The sequence below is a fragment of the Oncorhynchus gorbuscha genome, unplaced genomic scaffold (assembly GCF_021184085.1).
Source record: "Oncorhynchus gorbuscha isolate QuinsamMale2020 ecotype Even-year unplaced genomic scaffold, OgorEven_v1.0 Un_scaffold_126:::fragment_4:::debris, whole genome shotgun sequence".
In the NCBI taxonomy this organism is placed as follows: Eukaryota; Metazoa; Chordata; class Actinopteri; order Salmoniformes; family Salmonidae; genus Oncorhynchus; species Oncorhynchus gorbuscha.
In genome coordinates, this window is record NW_025744568.1 from 153,385 (window position 1) to 177,708 (window position 24,324).

Sequence of the window (24,324 nt, forward strand, 5' to 3'; positions counted from 1 at the left end):
AGAGAATGCCAAGAGTGTGCAACGCTGTCATCAAGGAAAACGGTGGCTACTTTGAAGAATCTCAGATTTAATATATATCTTTTTGGTTTTGTTTAATACTTTCTTGGTTACTACATGATTCCATGTGTTATTTCATAGTTTTGATATCTTCACTGTTATTCTACAATGTAGAAAATAGTAAAAAAATATATATATATTTGAATGAGTAGGCGTGTCCAATCTTTTGAGAGGTAATTTTCACTACATAGCCAAAAGTATGTGGACAACTGCTCGTCGAACATCTCATTCCAAAATCATGGGCATAAATATGGAGTTGATCCACCCTTTGCTGCATTAACAGCCTCCACTCTTATGGGAAGGCTTTCCACTAGATGTGGGAACATTGCTGCGGGGATTTTATTTTATTCAGCCACGAGCATTAGTGAGGTCAGGGCTCTGTGCAGGCCAGTCAAGTTCTTCAGCACCAATCACGACAAACCATTTCTATATGGACTTCGCTTTGTACAAGGGCTGTATTGTCATGCTGAAACAGGAAAGGGCCTTCTCCAACATGTTGCCACAAAGCTGGAAGTACAGACTCATCTAGCATGTCATTGAATGTAAAGGTGGCATCCTAGTCATTGAGCTCTCCAGTAAGGCCATTCTACTGCCAATGTTAGAAGATTACATGGATGTGTGCTTGATTCTATACATCTGTCAGCAACAGGTGTGGCTGAAATAGCCAAATCCACTAATTTGATGGGGTGTCCACATACTTTTGTATATATATATATATATCATCTTGACAATAAAAAAATCTGGTGACCCCTGAAAGCCGGATGGAGATTAACCGTGCATTCAGATATATTAGTCCTAATATTACTGTACCATAGACTACGCTGCAGCAAATCTGTCACAAGACAAAAAGTTACCAGCTGATGAGATGCTACATGCATTGTGAAGTGCATTCCATATGAGATGCTACATGCATTGTGAAGTGCATTCCATATGAGATGCTACATGCATTGTGAACTGCATTCCATATGAGATGCTACATGCATTGTGAACTGCATTCCATATGAGATGCTACATGCATTGTGTCCCCACCCTGAGCATTGATGATTGATCACGCAGATAGAAGAGCAAAGAAGCCCTTGGAGAAGACCGATTGAGACATGGCATATCATTTAACAGTTCCATTTCATGTCATGCTGTTCATAGATATTATTTATTACAATTATATATATTTCTCACTGTTATTTATCCAGGGAAACGGGAGAGTGGGTTTGGGCAGGAAATCTCTTTAAATCCGGTTCCCGCTATTAAACATTAGTCTGTGCACCTGATACCCACTGCAGAGAATACAGATAAAACAGGGAGCACAAAGTAGAGGAGGAAAATGACACAGAGAAAGAGACAAGAGAAGAAGAACAGAGGAGGAGAACTGCCCAGGACAGTATTTAGCACCACGGACAGCTCTAGTGACCTCAAATGTAGTGCACTGTAGAGAAAGGGTGCCATTTGGGACTCAGGCCACATCAGTGGTTACCTTGAGTCCTCCACACTCTGCAGCAGAGCCCCGGTCCACTCCTGTGATGTAGATCCCCAAGGCATACTCTGCCCCACCCCGGATCATCAGACCCAGCGAACGGCCATCGTCCAATACCAAGTTCACCTGACAGAGAGAAGGGGGAAGAGAGGGGGGGGGACGGGGGGAAGAGAGAGGGGGAGAGAGGGGGGGGGGGAAAGAGGGGGGGAAGAGAGGGGGAAGAGAGAGGGGGGAAGAGAGGGGGGAGGAAGAGAGAGGGGGGGGATTTGAGAGATAAAAAATATGCAGATTCCAGCATTGTCTAAGATTCTGAACGCTGTGTTTTTTACAGTGAGTTGAGCAGATATCGTGGCTATTGTTGGTGAGTTATTATTGGCTAAGCAGAGCATTTGTCGCAACAATAAAACATTATTATCCATGTGAAGGCCCTGAACAGCTGGCATCTGGAAACACTGTGTAAACGCCCAACACTAAATGACACTAAATTACGGCATTTTCAGAGGCCAGCGATATTGTGGATGGACTCTTTCTGAGTGTGTACTTGTGTGTTCAGTGACCTTTCACCCTGCCAGCCAACCAACTGGGGATTGACCATGTGTGTGTGTGTGTGTTTGACTACCGGCTCACCTTCTTCTCATCTCCCTCCTGCAGTAGCTGCATGTTGCTGCGTCGCTGGCTGTCGTTGCGTCTCAGGGTGGCACTGCGGTGCTCTGGGAGGTCAGGGGGAGGGGTCACACTGCGACCCTGAGGGTCCACCCAGGTGTACACATGATTAGTGACATAACCCCCAGGAATACGCCCCACCGACCTCACCCACAGGGACAGCTTCTTACTGCCCTTCAACACCTAGGGAAAGGAGAGAAGGGGTGGAGGAGAGAGGAGAGGTAGTGGCTGATGAGAGGGGTTAGAGAAAGAGAAGATAAAGTAAATATTTCACAAATCATCCATTCATACATGAGCCAGCGCTTCAAAGCACAAAGTGCATACAGATCCTTCTGGTAATCAATCATGCCCGCATGCACACAGTAACGCACACATTTGCTCAACTGAGAGAAGAACACGGAGTTGTGCCTCATTGATTTCTGATAGTCTGCTGTAGATGCAGTACGTTTGTGCGGGGTGGTGACTGCATCAGAGTGTGAAAAGATCGCTACCATTTCCCTGTAGTACAGTCAGATCCTCAAAAAGCCATATATTTCAGACTGTTCTCCTACGGCCGTATGTGACACGCTTCTCAGAGCTAGGAGTGCCGATCCTAGATGTGCATTCCTACTCTGAGAAGATATATGAATGAATACAGCCCGTTTTACAGAGAAGACCATGGACAGTCGGAGTACTTGAAGCGCTGGTCAGCTCCTAATACACAGAGTTATGCAGAGGCTGCAGGCCTCCTCTGAGAAAAGGGCTGAAAAACTCTTCTAAAGAGTCGATTTAGCGGATCGTCTGCTTTCCCCTGAGCATCTGGGGAACCTCGCTCCCCAACCAAGGTGAATGAATTGAGACTGCAAACTAAAGAGAAAACTAAATTCAGCAACTCTTGGAGGACAGTGGGAGTTGATAGAAATGCTTCCGAATTGTTCCAAGTCAAACCGTTTCGGTCGCCTGTAGCCTTCATCAGGGTTTGGCAGTAGACATTACGTTGTGGGGGCTTTGATTTGGTCAAGACGGAGAGCAGTCAAAGCAATCACAGTTGCATATGAAAGTGACATTACAAACACCTCTAAACTGATCAATCTCACCTGAATAATCTCGGGACCCAGATCAATATCTTGTTAGCTAGCTACCTCCATTCTGTCACCAGAGATGACACCTGGAATTCCTGTTTGGCACTAACATGATCAGTATTCTAAAGGGGGGAGAAGATGGAAATATAGAAATTGCCTTTATATTGTGTGTCTGTGAGTATGGGAGTAGATGTGTGTCTGTGGGCCACTTTGCCAATCTGTACTCCTGTGATTTATGAGATCCAACTGGCTCGCTCTCTCTCTCTCTCTCTCTCTCGTGGTGCCACCATGCCTGGCGCAGAAATGTTCCTTTCCATTTACAGGAAACAGGAAGTTGAAAATGAACTGTTTAGATTAAATGGAAATGGAAATGGCTGAGAGAGTTTGGTGGAGGAGCACTTAGGAAGGGCGGGAAGGGAGGAGAGGAGAAAGAGGGAAGAGGAGACAAGGGTGGGTGGGGGGGGATAAACTGTTCCCACTGTGAATAAAGGCACAACAGTAGTATAGAGCATTGCTGCTCTACAGTGGCAGCAGCCCTACTGTGTTGTGTCCCAGCAGGAAAGTGCTGACCGGGACAGAGCCTGATGAAGTGCATCAGTAAGGCCCACAGCTAAAGGGCATGATGGCCGGTAACGGGGAAATACAGGAAACGGTAAAGCCAAGTAATATACAGGCAGCAATCAGGCAAGAACATAAGAAACGAAATCCTCCTAATGAAAATCCTGACTGCCCCATTCTATATGTACACGCTACACTACCAGTAGTGTGTGTGTGTGTGTGTGTGTGTGTGTGTGTGTGTGTGTGTGTGTGTGTGTGTGTGTGTGTGTGTGTGTGTGTGTGTGTGTGTGTGTGTGTGTGTGTGTGTGTGTGTGTGTGTGTGTGTGTGTGTGTGTGTGTGTGTGTGTGTGTGTGTGTGTGTGTGTACCATAGCTACAACACTCCTATTCTTTAAAATAATGTAATCTGGGGAAGTAATGGTGTATGCGTGTTTGTGTGTCTCAGATAAAGGGGTTGTGGAAGGGACCATTGGGGTTCCACATTGAGCCTCTAGAAGGGCCCATGGATTTTATGCCAACCAAGAGAAAACGGTCTGCCCTTGTCTCCCAGCGTAACAGCTTTTTAGGGGACTACCGTGTTGTCCTGGCTCCTATAGTGAAAACACGGCTAATTGTACCTGGTAATTGGCTGCGCTTGGCAGGTTCCTTTAACCGGCATACACACGAGTGCACACACATTGACGCACACACACACTCTTACACACACTCTTACACACACTCTTACACACACACACACACACACACACACACACACACACACACACACACACACACACACACACACACACACACACACACACACACACACACACACACACACACACACACACACACACACACACACACACACACACACACACACACACACACACACACACACACACACACACACACACACACACACACACACACACACACTCACACACCACACACTCACTCACTCCGCCACTCCCTGTGTGTTTACCACTGTGTCCAAAGGGACCTATAAAACAACTGAGAGCTGAAGGGGAACAGGGGGAAACAGCTCAGTGCTCAGACACATGGGTGATGAGAAAGGGGAGAGAGAGAAGTGCTCTCTGCTGTCGTCTGAACACCTCTGGCTGTGATTGGAGACCATTCAGAGCCCTGTTGTAGGGCTGTTGGGCTCAGTGGCTGTCTGAGTGGGAATGGTACAGCTCTGCCTGTGATTGGAGACCATTCAGAGCCCTGTTGTAGGGCTGTTGGGCTCAGCGGCTGTCTGAGTGGGAATGGTACAGCTCAGGTGTGTGATTGGAGACCATTCAGAGCCCTGTTGTAGGGCTGTTGGGCTCAGCGGCTGTCTGAGTGGGAATGGTACAGCTCAGGTGTGTGATTGGAGACCATTCAGAGCCCTGTTGTAGGGCTGTTGGGCTCAGCGGCTGTCTGAGTGGGAATGGTGCAGCTCAGGTGTGTGATCGGGTGGACTTCTGGTCGTGTGTGCATGTATGTGGTAAAATTAGATATTAACGTTAACAGTGACAGGGGAACGCAAATCAAAGAGGTACCAGAACACATGTAAACAAACAAAACGGCATTCATTCATTAACCCAAGAAGTAATTGGATCTTTTCTGGAAGTGGAGTGTGTTCAGAATGTTCCAAATGTCGTTACACGATTACAAAGTCAACAAACGGGAGGGGGGAATATACCTGAACGGTTGGCCAGAAAGAACATCGGTTTGAATTGTCACAGTGCAGGTCGGCAGGCAGTTCAGTTGATGCCTTCTACATGGATCAATTAAGCATTGGCACATTGACCAAAGTTATATCTACCATATACCCACAGAACAGACTTGTGGTCCATCTGAGTGAGCCTGATGAGCCACAGTATATGCCCATGTGCCTATCAATGGAGGCAATCCCCTTTGCACATTTGTGTAAGGTACGAGAGTCATGCGTGAGTACGCATGTGCATAACACATTTTCGACAGTGTCAGCATTTTCCCTCGAGTCTTGTGCACACTCTACAGTGTGAAGATGTCTTTGTGTGTGTGTGCACGTGTGCACATGTTTGGTGTATACAGGATGTTTTTTCCATGCTAACGCTAGATGTACTTAAGTACACACTTACAGTACCTTCAGAAAGCATTCATGCCCCTTGACTTGTCCCACATTTTGTTGTGTTACAGCCTGAACACAATACCCCATAATGTCAAAAAGGAAGTGCGTTTTTAGAAATGTTTACAAGTCAATTAAAAATGAAATGTTGAAATGTCTTGAGTCAATAAGTATTCAACCCCTTTGTTATGGCCTAAATAAGTAAGTTCAGGAGTAAAAATCTGCTTAACAAGTCACATAATAAGTTGCATGGACTCCGTGTGCGAGTGTTTAACATGATTTTTGAACGACTACCTCATCTCTGTACATTTTACATTTACATTTAAGTCATTTAGCAGACGCTCTTATCCAGAGCAACTTACACTGTACCCCACACACAAATAATTGTAAGGTCCCTCAGTCGAGCAGTGAATTTCAAACAAAAATTCAACCACAGAGACCACTGAAGTGTTCCAAAGTCTTGCATAGCAGACACTTAAAAATCCCTTTGAAGGATCACTACACCCATTTACGACAAAGATACAGGCGTGCGTCCTGACTCAGTTGCCGGAGAAGGAAAACGCTCAGGGATGTCCCCATGAGGCCAATGGGGACTTTAAAACAATAGCTGTGCTAAGAGAAAACTGAGGATGGATCAACAACATTGTAGTTACTCCACAATATTAACCTAAATGACAAGAGTGAAAAGGAGGAGGCCTGTACAGAATAAAAATATTCACATGAACCATCTTTGCAATAAGGCAGTAAAGTAAAACTAAACAAATGTGACAAAGAAATACATTTTATGTCCTGAATACAAAGCATTTAGGATAATTGTTTTAAAAATGGAATAGAACTAAGCACAGGCAGCTTAACGAAGAAAACCTGGTTCAGTCTGCTTCCCAACAGACACCGAGAGACAAATTCACCTTTCAGCAGGACAATAACCTAAAAACAAGGTCAAATATACACTGGAGTTGCTCACCAAGATGACATTGAATGTTCCTGAGTGGTCTCGTTGCCTAGTTGACTTAAACCGGCTTGACAATCTAAGACAAGACTTGAAAATGGCCGTCTAACAATGATTAACCACCAACTTGACAGCTTGACTAATTTTTAAAATAATAAATGTGCAAATATTGTACAATCCAGGTGTGCAACACTCTTAGAGACTTACCCAGAAAACCTCACAGCTGTGATCACAACCAAAGGTGAAGCATGTTTTCACTTAGTCCTTATGAGATATTGTGTGTAGATGGGTGAGCATATATATATATTTTCATCCATTTTGAATTCAGGCACAACTACAACAACAACACAACGAAATGTGGAATAAGTCAAAGGGATACAAACCCTTCCTGAAAGCACTGTAGATGGATGAAAGACTGACAAGGTGTAACGATGTACGCTGAGAGTCGGGAAGCAAGTTCAGGGAGAGAATATCAAATCAAATCAAATTTTATTTATATAGCCCTTCGTACATCAGCTGATGTCTCAAAGTGCTGTACAGAAACCCAGCGTAAAACCCCAAACAGCAAGCAATGCAGGTGTAGAAGCACGGTGGCTAGGAAAAACTCCCTAGAAAGGCCAAAACCTAGGAAGAAACCTAGAGAGGAACCGGGCTATGTGGGGTGGCCAGTCCTCTTCTGGCTGTGCCGGGTGGAGATTATAAACCTAGAGAGGAACCAGGCTATGTGGGGTGGCCAGTCCTCTTCTGGCTGTGCCGGGTGGAGATTATAAACCTAGAGAGGAACCAGGCTATGTGGGGTGGCCAGTCCTCTTCTGGCTGTGCCGGGTGGAGATTAGAAACCTAGAGAGGAACCAGGCTATGTGGGGTGGCCAGTCCTCTTCTGGCTGTGCCGGGTGGAGATTATAAACCTAGAGAGGAACCAGGCTATGTGGGGTGGCCAGTCCTCTTCTGGCTGTGCCGGGTGGAGATTAGAAACCTAGAGAGGAACCAGGCTATGTGGGGTGGCCAGTCCTCTTCTGGCTGTGCCGGGTGGAGATTATAAACCTAGAGAGGAACCGGGCTATGTGGGGTGGAGATTAGAAACCTAGAGAGGAACCAGGCTATGTGGGGTGGCCAGTCCTCTTCTGGCTGTGCCGGGTGGAGATTAGAAACCTAGAGAGGAACCAGGCTATGTGGGGTGGCCAGTCCTCTTCTGGCTGTGCCGGGTGGAGATTAGAAACCTAGAGAGGAACCAGGCTATGTGGGGTGGCCAGTCCTCTTCTGGCTGTGCCGGGTGGAGATTAGAAACCTCGTGCCATTAATTAATACATTTAATCAATAAATGAGCAAACCAAGAACAACAAACAGCGCCTCGACATGAAACAGGAACAACAACGACTGGGGAAGGAACCAACGGGAGAGACATATAAAGGGCAGGTAATCAAGGAGGTGATGGAGTCCAGGTGAGGTGCATTATGCTGGTGACAGGTGTGCGCCATAACGAGCAGCCTGGTGACCTAGAGGCCGGATAGGGAGCACACCTGACACAAGGACATTCCCAGAATTAATGGACTAGGGGCAACAATCACAAGGAGATACTGTATCTACAATGTCTCTCACTCTGCCACTCTCTCTTATCTCAGTATTTCTCTTGGGTCTCGTTCACACTCACCTTGTACAACTAATGTCGGCCCATAACGCATTTGGTTTATCGTCACAAAGATATTTACACACAGGCATTGTGGGGAAACAGCAAAATGGTTGTGTCAACATTTTTGCGCAGACAAACTCTCTGTTGTACTACAAACTATTCAAATCGAAGTTTACTGGTCATCAGTTGTATCACAAACATTGTGTTAAATGTGTTGTACATCAGTTGTACAATCTGAGTGTGAACGGGCCCTCCGTCCCTCAGGTTCACTATAGCAACAATTCCATTCACAGGATATTATTCTCAGAGCCTTCAGTATACAATCTGTAGCTACAGATAATATAGCATCCTCTTTGCAACAAATCCCACACGGTTAATACTGTATCTCAGGAAGATAAAGAAATGATCATTGTAACAATGAATCATAAGTAACTGATAAGCAACTGACTATTAAAACATGCCCTTGAGCCTGAAGCTATGTAGGTAGGAAATGTAACTGTTTGAAAGCCAGAGGGGGAGTATGAGTCACATTAAACCATATGGAAGAGATGTGAGAAAGGGGGCCTGAGAATAGATTGATCCAGCCCCTGAGTGGCAGGACTGAGGGGCCCTGCCAGCCCCTTCCTCGAATCCTTCCCCCATTAATCAACCTCCTCCCATACCTTTCCTCCTCCCCTGCTCTATCTCTCCTCTATCGAGCACCACATATCTCAGCGGTCGTTATTTACAATGCATCTTCCCGGCCAGAGACGCCCCAAATGTACTCAGAAAGAAAGAGGGATGGAGAGAGAGGGGCAGAGAGAGAGAGGGAGAGAGAGAGAGAGAGGTAGAGAGAGGGAGAGAGAGGGGGAGGGAGAGAGAGGGAGAGATAAAGAGAGAATGGGGGGATGGAGAAGGAGAGAGGGAGATGAAGAGAGAGCTGGCTGATGTAAGATTCAGCACCATGGACAGTGAAATACCATCAACACTTCTCTATCTGAATCTACTTCACAATTCTACCTTTACGTACTGGCCCTTTAGTATCTATTAAAAACAAAAAACTACGTTTTAAGTGAGCAGTAGGCATTGGTCTGAAGCAGAAAAAGAAAGGAAATTCACATGAGCAAAACAATGCCTCTTCCACCCATGCTCTAACAAGGTTTTCCAGTACACAGCTTTGACTACTACAGTAGTATATATTTTTTAAATATATGAAAACAAGCTTTGCTTTTAAACTTACAAGACCATCATGCTTGATTGAGTGAGCCGTTTTTGTCTTGTAGTAATGTGGCGCCTGCCTTAAACCTTTTTATTTAACAATTCGTTTCATGAAATCTTTTTGGGGTCTGTAGGTGCCCAACATAACACCAGGTGATGGTGGGTTGGAAACAGTCACTCATATCTAGAGGTCTACGGAGCCTGTCTGTATTCCTGATTTCTGTCACCGTTAGCTTACGCGTGATATTGACATGCACTCAGAAACATTTGTTTTGCAAGCACAGTCGTGTTTAATCAATTGCTTTGCTGATCAATGTCCCGTTGTAATGAATGTGTCGGGAGTCGGGACGAAACAGACGAGACAGGCAAGGCAGCGTTTCTCAGCCAGTCGAAATCATGAATCAGCTGGCATCATTTTTATGGATATATACAAAGAAATGACAATTGAAAAAAGGTCAAACGAAGTGCAGCTAGTCTTTCCAGCGAAGTGATTGTCTAGCTGTGTTGTTGGCCAACTCCTCTGAACAACAGTGTCCTGATGAGGGAGCACATCTTTCCTTTGCCAGGGCGAAATCGCGCCTCATTAGCTCATTGTTACGGATGTATCCAAATAAATGTCACACAAAAAAACACAAAAACAAAAACAGCTGAAACAAATGCAAACGCAACTACGTCGCTGTTATTCTGACTTGACTGTAAATTGGGCGTAGTTGGCTAGTTTGCAAGCAAGGGATGAGAACGTGGCCAGCGGGTATGACAATGGAACATTTAGAATGAATGACGGACCGACTGGATCGCGTCTCTGGCAACCGAACCGAAAGCACGAACGACCAGCTGGCTTGAGTAGCAAACCTAGTGCCGGGACTATATATTGTGGAAGGATGAGTTAGTATGAATAAATTCATCAAAATAACGTTTTTAATGAAAATATGTGAATCATTATTTGAATATGTTTGGTAACCCGTTTTATAAAAGTGAGAATGCTCTTGAATCCGGTTTTGGAGGATATGCCTGTATACACTACCATTCAAAAGTGTGGGGTCACTTAGAAATGTCCTTGTTTTTGAAAGAAAAACACTTTTTTTCCCCCTTACATTAAGATATCATCAAATTGATTAGTAATACAGTGTAGATGTAACAGTATAACTTCAGACCGTTCCCTCGTCCATAACCGGGCGCGAACCAGGGACCCTCTGCACAAATCCTGTGTTTGACCATTGCCTGCGACCACGATACCTGCATTCTGCAAAGGCATAATAAACATCTGCCGCGCTCTGCCCGTGAATCTACAACTTTTTCTCCTTTTCGTATTGATTACGAGAACACCCCTGGTCATCCCACATGCTCCGTTTGTAAATGGTGTTGGCGCGTGCCCCTGGCTATCCGTAAATAAAATGCTGCCGTCTGGTTTGCTTTACAGAAAGAGTTTGACACTTAAGTATATTTTTTTAGCAATTACATTAACTTTTGATACTTACATTTTTATTTAAAACCAAATACTTTTAGACTTACTCGTGTAGTGTTTTACTGGGTGACTTATACTTATACTTTAAAAAAAATTATATTAAGATATCTTTACTTTTACTCAAGTATGAAAATTGGGTACTTTTTCCACCACTGCTGATATCACGCCGGGGTTGGACAGGGATTAGCTAAGAAAACTGGGTGCTAAAACTAGGATTCCGGTACACAGCAGGTGGGATACCTTCACCCCCGAAGGACTCACATAATACTTGTATTTCCTATTTTCATTTGAATCACATAGACAATATTAAAAGTGTCACACAAGCATGAAGATTGCGGGAGGGATTGCTTGTCACTACTTACCGCAGCCACAAACCCTGCCTATTTCTACTATTTCTCTTCTTAAAATCTTATGTAAAACATCAACCATAACCTTAACCACGCTGCTTACATTATGCCTAACATGAAACTTAAAGTAAGACCAAAAATATATTTTTTTTCTCCCATGAATTTGACGATATAAACTTTTTTTTCTAAAACTTTGTGGCTGTAGTAACTAATGGCAACCCTTCAGATTCCATACACTCCGAACCCTGTCATGAACCCATTGTCTTAAATGGACAGTCTGGTGATGACAGGAAGCTTTTGTTGTTGTTCATTCACTCAATACTGACTGAACATTCATTTATCTTGCTTGGCTAAAAAATGTATTGAAAAGTCACATTGCTAACCAGGTTAGCAAGCATGGCATTTTCTTTTGACTTGCACGCGCTAAGGTCACGCAAGCAAGCAATTCATTTGGTGTTGTTCAACATGGGTGCACCCGCACCCCACTGGCTACTTTTTAATTAGATGGCAAATTCATGTTTTAGGGAATATACATTGAAATGTAACTTGACACTGAAAATTGCATTGACAAAGGAGGGAGTGTACTGATTCAATGCATAAGGTAAGGGCTGTATCTTCAGCTAGCTACAGTACATTGCTTAGCAAGCGAGATTGACTATCGCCCCACAATAATGACATAAACACAATGTTATAGTGGCGACAACTGATAGCAAGACAACTGATAGCAAGACCTTAAGACCTTATAGACCTTACATCTGAAACTGCATTTATTGATAAACACCTTCAAATCAATAAGTAATAAACAGCCATGGTAACTGACAATAACCAGCCTCTTCTAATGTGTCCAACAGACTGTAGACGTCAGGACTACTGGCCAGCCGCTTGCTTAACGAGCCACACTTCCATTACATTGACCTACATCAGTGGTTATGAGACTCCAAAGCTGCTTAAGTGGAGCCTTAAAGGCCAATGAAAATGGTATGCAGTGAACTGAGCTGCTGGGCTGCCTCACAAATAGCACCCTACACTCTCATAAAAAAGGGTTATTTGACTGTCCCCATAGCAGAGCCATTTTTTGACTCCAGGTAGAATCATTTTGGGTTCTAGGGTTCTACTTGGAATCAAAAAGTGTTCTTAAAAGGGTTATTCTATGGGGACAGCCGAAGAAGCCTTTTAGGATCTAGGTAGCACCTTTTTTCTTAGAGTGTATTCACTATACGGTGCACTATTTTTGACCTGTGCCTGTATGGCTCTAGTCAAACGTAGTGCACTATATAGTGAATAGGCTACCACAGGCACCTCTAAAGTGCTACGTAGCCCTTTCACTACTGCATCAAATCTACCACAGCACTCTGTTTTGGCATGGATCCCAAAACGTATTAACTGCTAGCCAAATGGATGAGCTCCTTTTCTTAGAAATGTGAGAGCTGATTTGGGTCCGCAGGTGATTGGGGCCGGCACCTGCCTGTGTCTCCTTTCATCAGCAACACTGAATCAATTACAGTCTGTATGCTCCCAGACACAATAATGTACTGCCACACTTAAATGCACGCTGCACTCCCCCCACCGGTATCAGAAATGTGATGCTTTCAGAGTAATTGTCGTCGCATTTGCTCCGAACTCCATTTCACGAGTAAAGAAAGAACAGATTGAGTCATACTGCCATCCGTTTCACTGCAGAACTGTTCCTTACAGGAAATGCAGAGCAGTGAGCTGCTTGTGAGGTGAAATGTTGATGAGAGCCAATCATTCTCTCATTAGACATACTTAACCTGGACACAGTCAGGTATTTCTCATCTCTCTGTCCTCATTTTAGAATGGAGTGTGTTGAATAGGATAAGGTGTACTTTATTGCCCATTAGCTTACAGAGAAGGGACATTTGTGTTTACATTCACAACCCGACCCCCAGAGACAGACACACACACACACACCCTGAGGGTCTGGAAGACAAGGGTCAGCTGCAGTGCAGAGTACCTGGAGCAATTACAGTTGAAGACGGAAGTTTACATACACCTTGGCCAAATACATTTCAAGTCACTTTTTCACAATTCCTGACATTTAATCTTAGTAAAAAATTCCCTGTCTTTGGTTAGTTAGGATCACCACTTTATTTTAAGAATGTGAAATGTCAGAATAATAGTGGAGAGAATTATTTATTTCAGCTTTTATTTCTTTCATCACATTCCCAGTGGATCAGAAGTTTACATACACTCAATTAGTATTTGGTAGCATTGCCTTTAAACTGTTTAAACTTGGGTCAAATGTTTCGGGTAGCCTTCCACAAGCTGCCCACAATAAGTTGGGTGAATTTTGGCCCATTCCTCCTGACACAGCTGGTGTAACTGAGTCAGGTTTCAGTTCTGCCCACACATTTTCTATGGGATTGAGGTCAGGGCTTTGTGATGGCCACCCCAACACCTTGACTTTGTTGTCCTTAAGCCATTTTGCCACAACTTTGGAAGTATGCTTGGGGTCATTGTCCATTTGGAAGACCCATTTGCGACCAAGCTTTAACTTCCTGACTGATGTCTTGAGATGTTGCTTCAATATATCCACATAACTTTCCTTCCTCGTGATGCCATCTATTTTGTGAAGTGCACCAGTCCCTCCTGCAGCAAAGCACCCCCTACTACATGATGTTGCCACCCCCGTGCTTCATGGTTGGGAGGGTGTTCTTCGGCTTGCAAGCCTCCCCCTTTTCCTCCAAACATAACGATAGTCATTAAGACCCAACAGTTCTATTTTGTTTCATCAGACCAGAGGACATTTCTCCAAAAAGTACAATCTTTGTCCCCATGTGCAGTTGCAATCCGTAGTCTGTCTTTTTTATGGCGGTTTTGGAACAATGGCTTCTTCCTCGCTGAGCGGCCTTTCAGGTTATGTCGATACAGGACTCATTTTACTGTGGATATATATACCTTTGGACCTGTTTCCTGCAGCATCTTCACAAGGTCCTTTGCTGTTGTTCTGGGATTGATTTGCACTTTTCGCACCAAAGTACATTCATTTCTAGGAGACAGAACGCGTCTCCTTCCTTGAGCGGTATGACGGCTGTGTGGTCCTATGGTGTTTATACTTGCGTACTATTGCTTGTGCAGATGAACGTGGTACCTTCAGGCGTTTGGAAATTGCTCCCAAGGATGAACCAGACTTGTGGAGGTCTACAATATCTTTTCTGAGGTCTTGGCAGATTACTTTTTCCCCCATGATGTCAATCAAAGAGGCAGTGAGTTTGAAGGTAGGCCTTGACATACATCCACAGGTACACCTCCAATTGACTCAAATCATGTCAATTAACAGCTTCTAAAGCCATGACATCATTTTCTGGATTTTCCAAGCTGTTTAAAGGCACAGTCAACTTAATGTATGTAAACTTCTGACCCACTGGAATTGGGATAGATTGAATTATAAGTGAAATAATATGTCTGTAAACAACTGTTGGAAAAATGACTTGTGTCATGCACGAAGTAGATGTCCTAACCGACTTGCCAAAACTGTAGTTTGTGAACAAGTTTTAATGACTCCAACCTAAGTGTATGTAAACGTCCGACTTAAACTGTTTCGCCTTGCCCACAGGAACAACAACGGACAAATCACTCAGCACCAATGTCCCCATCTGAGCTGGGATTCAAACCAGCATCCCTCTGGTTAATAGCCTGCGTCTTTAGCCACTAGACTATCTGCTGTGCCCATATGACATGATACATTGCTTGTGAGTAGTTTATGGAGTTTGAATGGTACAGGAACATTGCATAAAGGGTTTATAATGTAATTTATTATATTTTCATACTGCGCTAAATGCTGATGTGTGGCTATCTTAGAATAAACAGCTGAAAAGTCTGTTCAGAAAGTAAATCAGGTAAAACCAGTGTAGGGTTGATATTGCGTAGCTGCCTGACAGCCTGCCATACACAGGAAACACAAACCTCTGCTTGTTCAGTTTAGCCTTTCAACCATCAACCATCTATTCAGGCCAACCAGAGCCTGCAGGGCTCCCCAGGGTCCAACAGCACTGAAAGATAACAATACCACACACGCACGCATGAATGCACATGCACACAAACACACACACAAGCATGCATGCACACTCGTCCGCATGTATGTTCGTACGCATACGTGCACGCACACACTTTTCACAAGGTCACTACTGTCATATTGACTCAACACGATACACAATAACAAATAGCACGACAGATGACTTCCAATTTGGTCTAATCCAAGCCACTCAACAATTAAATAACCAAATACCTTAAACAGCGCTTTTGGAAAGTATTCAGACCCCTTGACTTTTTTCGCATTTTGTTTACGTTACAGACTTATTCTCCTCATCAATCTCATCAACACAATACCACATAATGAGAATTTTTTGCAAATGTATTTTTTAAAACTGAAATACCTTATTTACATAATCATTCAGACCCTTTGCTCGTAACTGAGCTCAGGTGCTTCATGTTTCCATTGATCATCGTTGAGATATTTCTACAACTTGATTGGAGTCCACCTGTGATAAATTCAATTGATTGGACATGATTTGGAAAGGCACACACCTGATCAAAGGAATTGTCAGTAAAGTTCCGAGACAGGATTGTGTCGAGGCATAGATCTGGGGAAGGGCACCAAAAAAATGTCTGCAATATTGAAGGTCCCCAACAAACAGTGGCCTCCATCATTCTTAAATGGAAGAGGTTTGGAGCCACCTAGAGCTGGCTGCCCAGCCAAACTGAGCAATCAGGGGAGAAGGGCCTTGGTCAAGGAGGTGACCAAGAATCCAATGGTCACTCTGACAGAGCTTCAGAGATCCTCTGTGGAGATGGGAGAACCTTCCAGAAGGACAACCATCTCTGCAGCACTCCACCAATCAGGCTTTTATGGTAGAGTGGCCAGATGGAAGCCACTCCTCAGTAAAAAGCACATGACAGCCTGCTTGGAGATTGCGAAAAGACACCTAAAGGACTCTGACCATGAGAAACCAGATTCTCTGGTCTGATGAAACCAAGATTGAACTCTTTGGCCTGAATGGCAAGCGTCACGTCTGGAGGAAACCTGGCACCATCCCTACGGTGAAGCATGGTGGTGGCAGCATCATGCTGTGGGGATGTTTTTCAGCGGCAGGGACTGGGAAACTAGTCAGGATCGAGGGAAAGATGAAAACCTGCTCCAGAGCGCTCAGGACCTCAGACTGGGGCTACGGTTCACCTTCCAACAGGACAACAACCCTAAGCACACAGCCAAGACAACACAGGAGTGGCTTCGGGGCAAGTCTCTGAATATCCTTGTAGTGGCCCTGCCAGAGCCCGGACTTGAACCGAACATTTCTGGAGAGACCTTAAAATAGCTGTGCAGCGACGCTCCTCATTCAACCGGACAGAGCTTGAGAGGATCTGCAGAGACGAATGGGAGAACTCCCCAAATACAGGTGTGCCAAGCTTGTTGAGTCATACCCAAGACGACTCCAGGCTGTACTCACTGCTAAAGGTGCATCAACAAGGTACTGTGTAAAGGGTCTGAATACTTACAGTATGTGAATGTAATATCAGTTTTTTATTTGTAATACATTTGCAAAAATGTATAAAAACCTGTTTTTGCTTTGTCATTATGGGGTATTGTGTGTAGATTGATGAGGATTTTTAAACCAAATCCATTTTAGAATAAGGCTGTAACGTAACAAAATGTGTAAAAGTTTAAGGGGACTGAATACTTTCCGGCTATACAATCGAGCACACTGCCATGCAATCTCCATAGACAAACACTGGCAGTAGAATGGCCTTACTGAAGAGCTCAGTAACTTTCAACGTGGCACCGTCATAGGATGCCACCTTTCTAAAAAGTCTGTTTGTCAAATTTCAGCTCTTTGGAGCTGCCCCGGTCAACTGTAAATGCTCTTATTGTGAAATGGAAACGTCCAGGACAACAACAGCTCAGCTGAGAAGTGGTAGGCCACACAAGCTCACAGAATAAGCCTAAGATCACCGTGCACAATGCCAAGCGTCGGCTGGAGTGGTGTAAAGCTCGCGGCCATATGACTCTGGAGCAGTGGAAACACATTCTCTGGTGTGATGAATCACGCTTCACCATCTGGCAGTCCGACTGACCAATCTGGGTTTGGTGGATGCCAGGAGAATGCTACCTGCCCCAATGCATAGTGCCAAAGTTTGGTAGAGGTAATTGTCTGTGGCTATTTTTCATTGTTTGGGCCTCTTAGTTCCAGTGAAGGGAAACGCTACAGCATACAATGACATTCTAGACGATTCTGTGCTTCCAGCTTTGTGGCAACTGTTTGGGGAAGGCCCTTTCCTGTTTCAGCATGACAATGCCCCCGTGCACGAAGCGAGGTCCATACAGAAATGGCTTGTCGAGATCGGTGTGGAAAACTTAACTGGCTATCGGAGTGCTATCGGTGTGGAATCTATATTTTACACTAATGCTTTTCCCATTTACCTGTTGATCTACCTACACACTGGGGCACAGCATTAGCTTGAGTAGAGACACATCAGACGATGGAAGTTTCCATCATTTCGTTCATTTTATTTCTCACTAAAATGTGCTATTTAGCAGACAATTTTATTCAAAGTGCCTACATTTTCACACGGGTGGCCGCAGCAGGAATCAAACCCATGATCTTTGTGGTGCAATAGCAAACGCTCTACCAACTGAGCCACACGACACGACGCAATGACCTTCCGCCTATGAGCTGCAGCGTCCCTCGATCATCCTCAACTATAGTCATTGAAAATAAGAATATGACTTGCCTGGTTAAATAAAGGTAAAAAAAAAATAGTTGTTTTTCAAAGTGGAGTCACAGTTATTGCATCGTACCAAGTCCTTTCACTGAGGCCCACATAGACTTGATATTTACCAGGACAGACAGACAGATAAGTACACCAAAGGCCACATCATCAGTGAATCCATCTCTCCTCCATCCATCCATCCCTCCCTCCCTCCCTCCCTCCTGCCAGCCTCCCAGGGAATGGACAGAGTGCTTTTTTGATTACAGAGTGCGCGTTTGGCGATCAGTCCAACCCACATCTCGGCGAGGAGAAGAGAGGAGGAGATGAGGGGAGGCAGGTGAATGTTGGCTCGACATGCGGGTAATGAACAACCAATAACGTTCCCCGGAAAACCACAAAAGGAAGGACATTAACAAGTCACGTCGAGGCCTCAGATGCTAATCTCTCAGTTGAGCAAACTATTACTCAGGAGAAGAGCTGAGAAGTGAGAATACAGCTCTGAGGCTGCCATGTAGAACACAACTGGAACCCACTTCCTGGGTTCTATATCACCCCTCCACCCGGCCAGTTAGAAGCCATTTAAGGCATTTATTTCCCGGACGTTTATGAATATATTGGAGATATTGATGGGGTTTTCATTGGCTTTCTGGCCAAGCAGCGCTGCACTCGGAATCCTGTAGTCAGCAATGGAATAAATCACGGCTTCTCATAACAAACCTGGAGTTAATGTAATAGTGCTTGACCGCTTCCTATGAATCATCAGAGGACAGAGTGGGCTAGTACTCACTCTAGCTAGCACATAGGACAGGGAGCAGTGGGCTAGTACTTCCTAGTACTCACTCTAGCTAGAACATAGGACAGGGAGCAGTGAGCTAGTACTTCCTAGTACTCACTCTAGCTAGAACATAGGACAGGGAGCAGTGGGCTAGTACTTCCTAGTACTCACTCTAGCTAGCACATAGGGCAGTGAGCTAGTACTTCCTAGTACTCACTCTAGCTAGAACATAGGACAGGGAGCAGTGGGCTAGAACTTCCTAGTACTCACTCTAGCTAGCACATAGGACAGGGAGCAGTGGGCTAGTACTTCCTAGTACTCACTCTAGATAGAACATAGGACAGGGAGCAGTGGGCTAGTACTTCCTAGTACTCACTCTAGCTAGCACATAGGACAGGGAGCAGTGGGCTAGTACTTCCTAGTACTCACTCTAGCTAGCACATAGGACAGGGAGCAGTGGGCTAGTACTTCCTAGTACTCACTCTAGCTAGCATATAGGACAGGGAGCAGTGGGCTAGTACTTCCTAGTACTCACTCTAGCTAGCACATAGGACAGGGAGCAGTGGGCTAGTACTTCCTAGTACTCACTCTAGCTAGCACATAGGACAGGGAGCAGTGGGCTAGTACTTCCTAGTACTCACTCTAGCTAGCACATAGGACAGGGAGCAGTGGGCTAGTACTACCTAGTACTCACTCTAGCTAGCACATAGGACAGGGAGCAGTGGGCTAGTACTTCCTAGTACTCACTCTAGCTAGCACATAGGACAGGGAGCAGTGGGCTAGTACTACCTAGTACTCACTCTAGCTAGCACATAGGACAGGGAGCAGTGGGCTAGTACTACCTAGTACTCACTCTAGCTAGCACATAGGACAGGGAGCAGTGGGCTAGTACTACCTAGTACTCACTCTAGCTAGCACATAGGACAGGGAGCAGTGGGCTAGTACTTCCTAGTACTCACTCTAGCTAGCACATAGGACAGGGAGCAGTGGGCTAGTACTACCTAGTACTCACTCTAGATAGAACATAGGACAGGGAGCAGTGGGCTAGTACTACCTAGTACTCACTCTAGCTAGCACATAGGACAGGGAGCAGTGGGCTAGTACTTCCTAGTACTCACTCTAGCTAGAACATAGGACAGGGAGCAGTGGGCTAGTACTACCTAGTACTCACTCTAGCACTCAAAGGTGTGGTTTGGACCGGTATTTATGAAGCGACTCAGATTAGGAGTGCTGATTTAGGATCAGGTTTGCCTTTCAGATCATGACGAATCAGATTACTATGGATAGGGAGGACCTGATCCTAAATCAACACTGCTATTTTTAGACGCTTGATAAATATGGATGCTGACTGTTGTAAGTGACCTGGGGGAGGGGAGGGGAATGAATTCTCCCCTTTACTCCCTCAGACTGAACAGGCCGGCCTGTGATGATGAGACACTCTTTGGCCTCAGACCTAGCCTGACCTCTGACCTATAGACAGGCTGGTGATGCATCAGTTTCCTTTGGACTGCTGGTGTGCTGTCAGACAGTTCTGCTGGCACACTGACATGATGCATTGTCTTATGAGTTGCTCTCCGCTGCCACAAGCAACTGTTTTACCTAGTTTCAGTGCTCAGTTATGCGGGAAATGAACTCCCAAGAGCAAGGGTGAGACCCCTTCCGAAGGGGTATCAACACACACACACTCATTCATACAATCATTCACATTGCTTCAAATACACACACACTTTTATCCATACGTGCACACACACCACACACCACACACCACACACACCACACAACACATACACCACACATACACCCCGACCCATACACCCCAACCCATACACCCCAACCCATACACCCCGACCCATACACCCCGACCCATACACCCCGACCCATACACCCCGACCCATACACCCCATTCACATGACATCCACACCACACAACACACACAAATCAGAAACTTTCTGTCCAAAAATGATGCAGAAAAATTAATCCATGCTTTTGTCACTTCTAGGTTAGACTACCGCAATGCTCTACTTTCCGGCTACCCGGATAAAGCACTAAATAAACTTCAGTTAGTGCAAAATACGGCTGCTAGAATCCTGACTAGAACCAAAATATTTGATCATATTACTCCAGTGCTATAGCCTCCCTACACTGGCTTCATGTCAAGGCAAGGGCTGATTTCAAGGTTTTACTGCTAACCTACAAAGCACAACATGGGCTTGCTCCTACCCATCTCTCTGATTTGGTCCTGCCGTACATACCTACACGTACGCTACGGTCACAAGACGCAGGCCTCCTAATTGTCCCTAGAATTTCTAAGCAAACACCTGGAGGCAGGGCTTTCTCCTATAGAGCTCCATTTTTATGGAACGGTCTGCCTACCCATGTCAGAGACGCAAACTCGGTCTCAACCTTTAAGTCTTTACTGAAGACTCATCTCTTCAGTGGGTCATATGATTGAGTGTAGTCTGGCCCAGGAGTGTGAGGGTGAACGGAAAGGCTCTGGAGCAATGAACCGCCCTTGCTGTCTCTGCCTGGCCAGTTCCCCTCTTTCCACTGGGATTCTCTGCCTCTAACCCTATTACAGGGGCTGAGTCACTGGCTACTGAGGCTCTCTCATGCCGTCCATGGAAGGGGTGCGTCACCTGAATGGGTTGATTCACTGATGTGGTCATCCTGTCTGGGTTGGCACCCCCCCTTGGGTTGTGCCATGGCGGAGATTTTTGTGGGCTATACACAGCCTTGTCTCAGGATGGTAAGTCGGTGGTTGAAGATATCGCTCTAGTGGTGTGGGGGCTGTGCTTTGGCAAAGTGCGTGGGGTTATATCCTTCCTGTTTGGCCCTGTCCGGGGGTGTCCTCGGATGGGGCCACAGTGTCTCCTGACCCCTCCTGTCTCAGCCTCCAGTATTTATGCTGCAGTAGTTTATGTGTCGGGTGGCTAGGGTCATTCTGTTATATCTGGAGTACTTCTCCTGTCCTATTTGGTGTCCTGTGTGAATCTAAGTGTGCGTTCTCTAATTCTTTCCTTCTCTCTTTCTGTCTCTCGGAGGACCTGAGCCCTAGGACCATGCCCCAGGACTACCTGACATGATGACTCCTTGCTGTCCCCAGTCCATCTGGCCGTGCTGCTGCTCCAGTTTCAACTGTTCTGCCTTATTATTATTCGACCATGCTGGTCATTTATGAACATTTTAACATCTTGGCCATGTTCTGTTATAATCTCCACCCGGCACAGCCAGAAGAGGACTGGCCACCCCACATAGCCTGGTTCCTCTCTAGGTTTCTTCCTAGGTTTTGGCCTTTCTAGGGAGTTTTTCCTAGCCACCGTGCTTCTACACCTGCATTGCTTGCTGTTTGGGGTTTTAGGCTGGGTTTCTGTACAGCACTTTGAGATATCAGCTGATGTACGAAGGGCTATATAAATAAATTTGATTTGATTCGATTTGATTTGAACCTACATACAGCAAGCACATCTAAACTCACATCAGCAGTGAACTGGAACTGAGCAACCTTTCATTACATACAAGAACCTGCTTATGTGCCTCCTCATATCGCCACCTAACAGTGTTTCAATTCCAACAATCACCACTTCACTTCAAATTCTTCAGCATTCGGGACGGGTTGTGTCGGGATCTGATTCCCGGTGCAGACTGTGTCTCTGTCTTAGACAGCTGACAGACACGCCTGCTACTGTCACCAGCCATCCCCACTCCTTCACCTACCAGGGCAGAACCAGGAACAGGGGGACTGATGAAACAGATGGGTCCTGGCTGGCACCCAGTGGGTGACACTAATGCTCACAGAGAGACTGATAGGGACAGGGGAGACATGCCCATCTGGGGCTGCCAGTGCTCGGAGTCCTCTGTCCAGGAGTGAATGAGTAGAGAGGTACAGAAATATCTTACTGCTAATTAGAGAGGCAATAGTACAAATATTACTATAATAAATAAATAATAAAAATAAATAAACATTTGTTACGGACATCTGGTTCCTATTCATTGGTGTTAAAACGGAAAACAACAACAAGTGTTTCTTACTGAACAAACTTAGGTCGTAGGTCGCTCCCCGTTTCAGCCCGTTTCAATTTGGTTCCTAGTGGAGATGACCCTGTACTTGGTAGACGCTCTAAATAGAACAAAGGAAGGCATTGTGGAACATGGTCTCTGGTCTAGTTGGATTACCACAGCTTTTAGTTTTACATACAGAAATAACTTTGGCCACATGCTGGTTTTTTATTCATATCTCATTGAGAGAACGCTAATTAGTGACGATTTCACTTAAGGGCAGAGCACACTCAGAAAACACATTGAATCTATTAGCAGCCAGCCCATAATGACCATGAAGTGTCCAAGTCCTTCATTATTCACAGGAAGCCACTAAGTTGATGGCCTTCATGCCTTCATTAGACTTAACAGGTATGTTGAATCAAAACATGTTGTAGAAGTTGAGATTGCCACTGTAATGAATTTCCTCCTCTTCTTCCGAAGAGGAGAGGCGAAACGGATCAGAGGACCAATACGCGGCGTGGTAAGTGTCCATGGTTCTTTTTAATACGTTAAGGTACACATGAACAACTGACTACAGAAAAACAATAAATGTGAAAACTCAAAACAGTCCTATCTGGTGCAATCACAGAGATAGGAACAATCACCCACAAACACACAGTGAAACCCAGGCTACCTAAGTATGATTCTCAATCAGAGACAACTAATGACACCTGCCTCTGATTGAGAACCATACTAGGCCGAAACATAGAAATTCCCAAAACCTAGAAAAACAAACATAGACTGCCCACCCAACTCACGCCCTGACCATAATAACTAAATACAAAACACAGGAAATAAAGGTCAGAACGTGACAGCCACAAGCTAATTCTTCCAATGCACTAACAACGTAAGTCAACTGTGTGTCCCTGCATGCACACCTGTGCATATATAATCTATAATTTATATACAAGTAAATGTGTATGTGATAGTTATTCATGATAATGTGCTTGCATGACTGAGAATCCCAAATTGTGTGAGTCCAGACATCTTCATATACTGAGAAATTTCAGAATGCAGACATCCCCTCAGTCCACACCAACTCATTCCACTAAGTAACAGACGAACTGTGTCCCAAATGGCACCCTATTCCCTACATAGAGCACTACTTCTGGTCAAAAGTAGTGCTCTATGTAGGGAATAGGGTGCCATTTTGGACGTGGACAATACACACTTTTATGCAAAGACCATTCATTAAACAGGCCTCCTTGTCACTGGTGGCCTTTCTAAAGAAGGCAGATGAGGCTCGGAAAAGCACCACACTTCCTACACGGCGAAGACATTCATATCCTAAATTGAATTTCACAGAGCTAT

At 45.0% G+C, this 24,324-nt stretch overlaps 1 protein-coding gene across 1 annotated transcript in view; it reads right to left on the reverse strand.

The window, feature by feature from the left end:
• Positions 1-24,324, reverse strand: part of whrna (whirlin a) — a 164,894-nt gene that overhangs the window by 85,652 nt on the left and 54,918 nt on the right. The window contains exons 2-3 of the mRNA XM_046332290.1: positions 2,156-2,374; positions 1,529-1,654 (exon numbers count right to left, since the gene is read on the reverse strand). Of these exons, the coding sequence (XP_046188246.1) occupies positions 1,529-1,654; positions 2,156-2,374 (345 nt within the window). The remainder of the gene's footprint in view (positions 1-1,528; positions 1,655-2,155; positions 2,375-24,324) is intronic.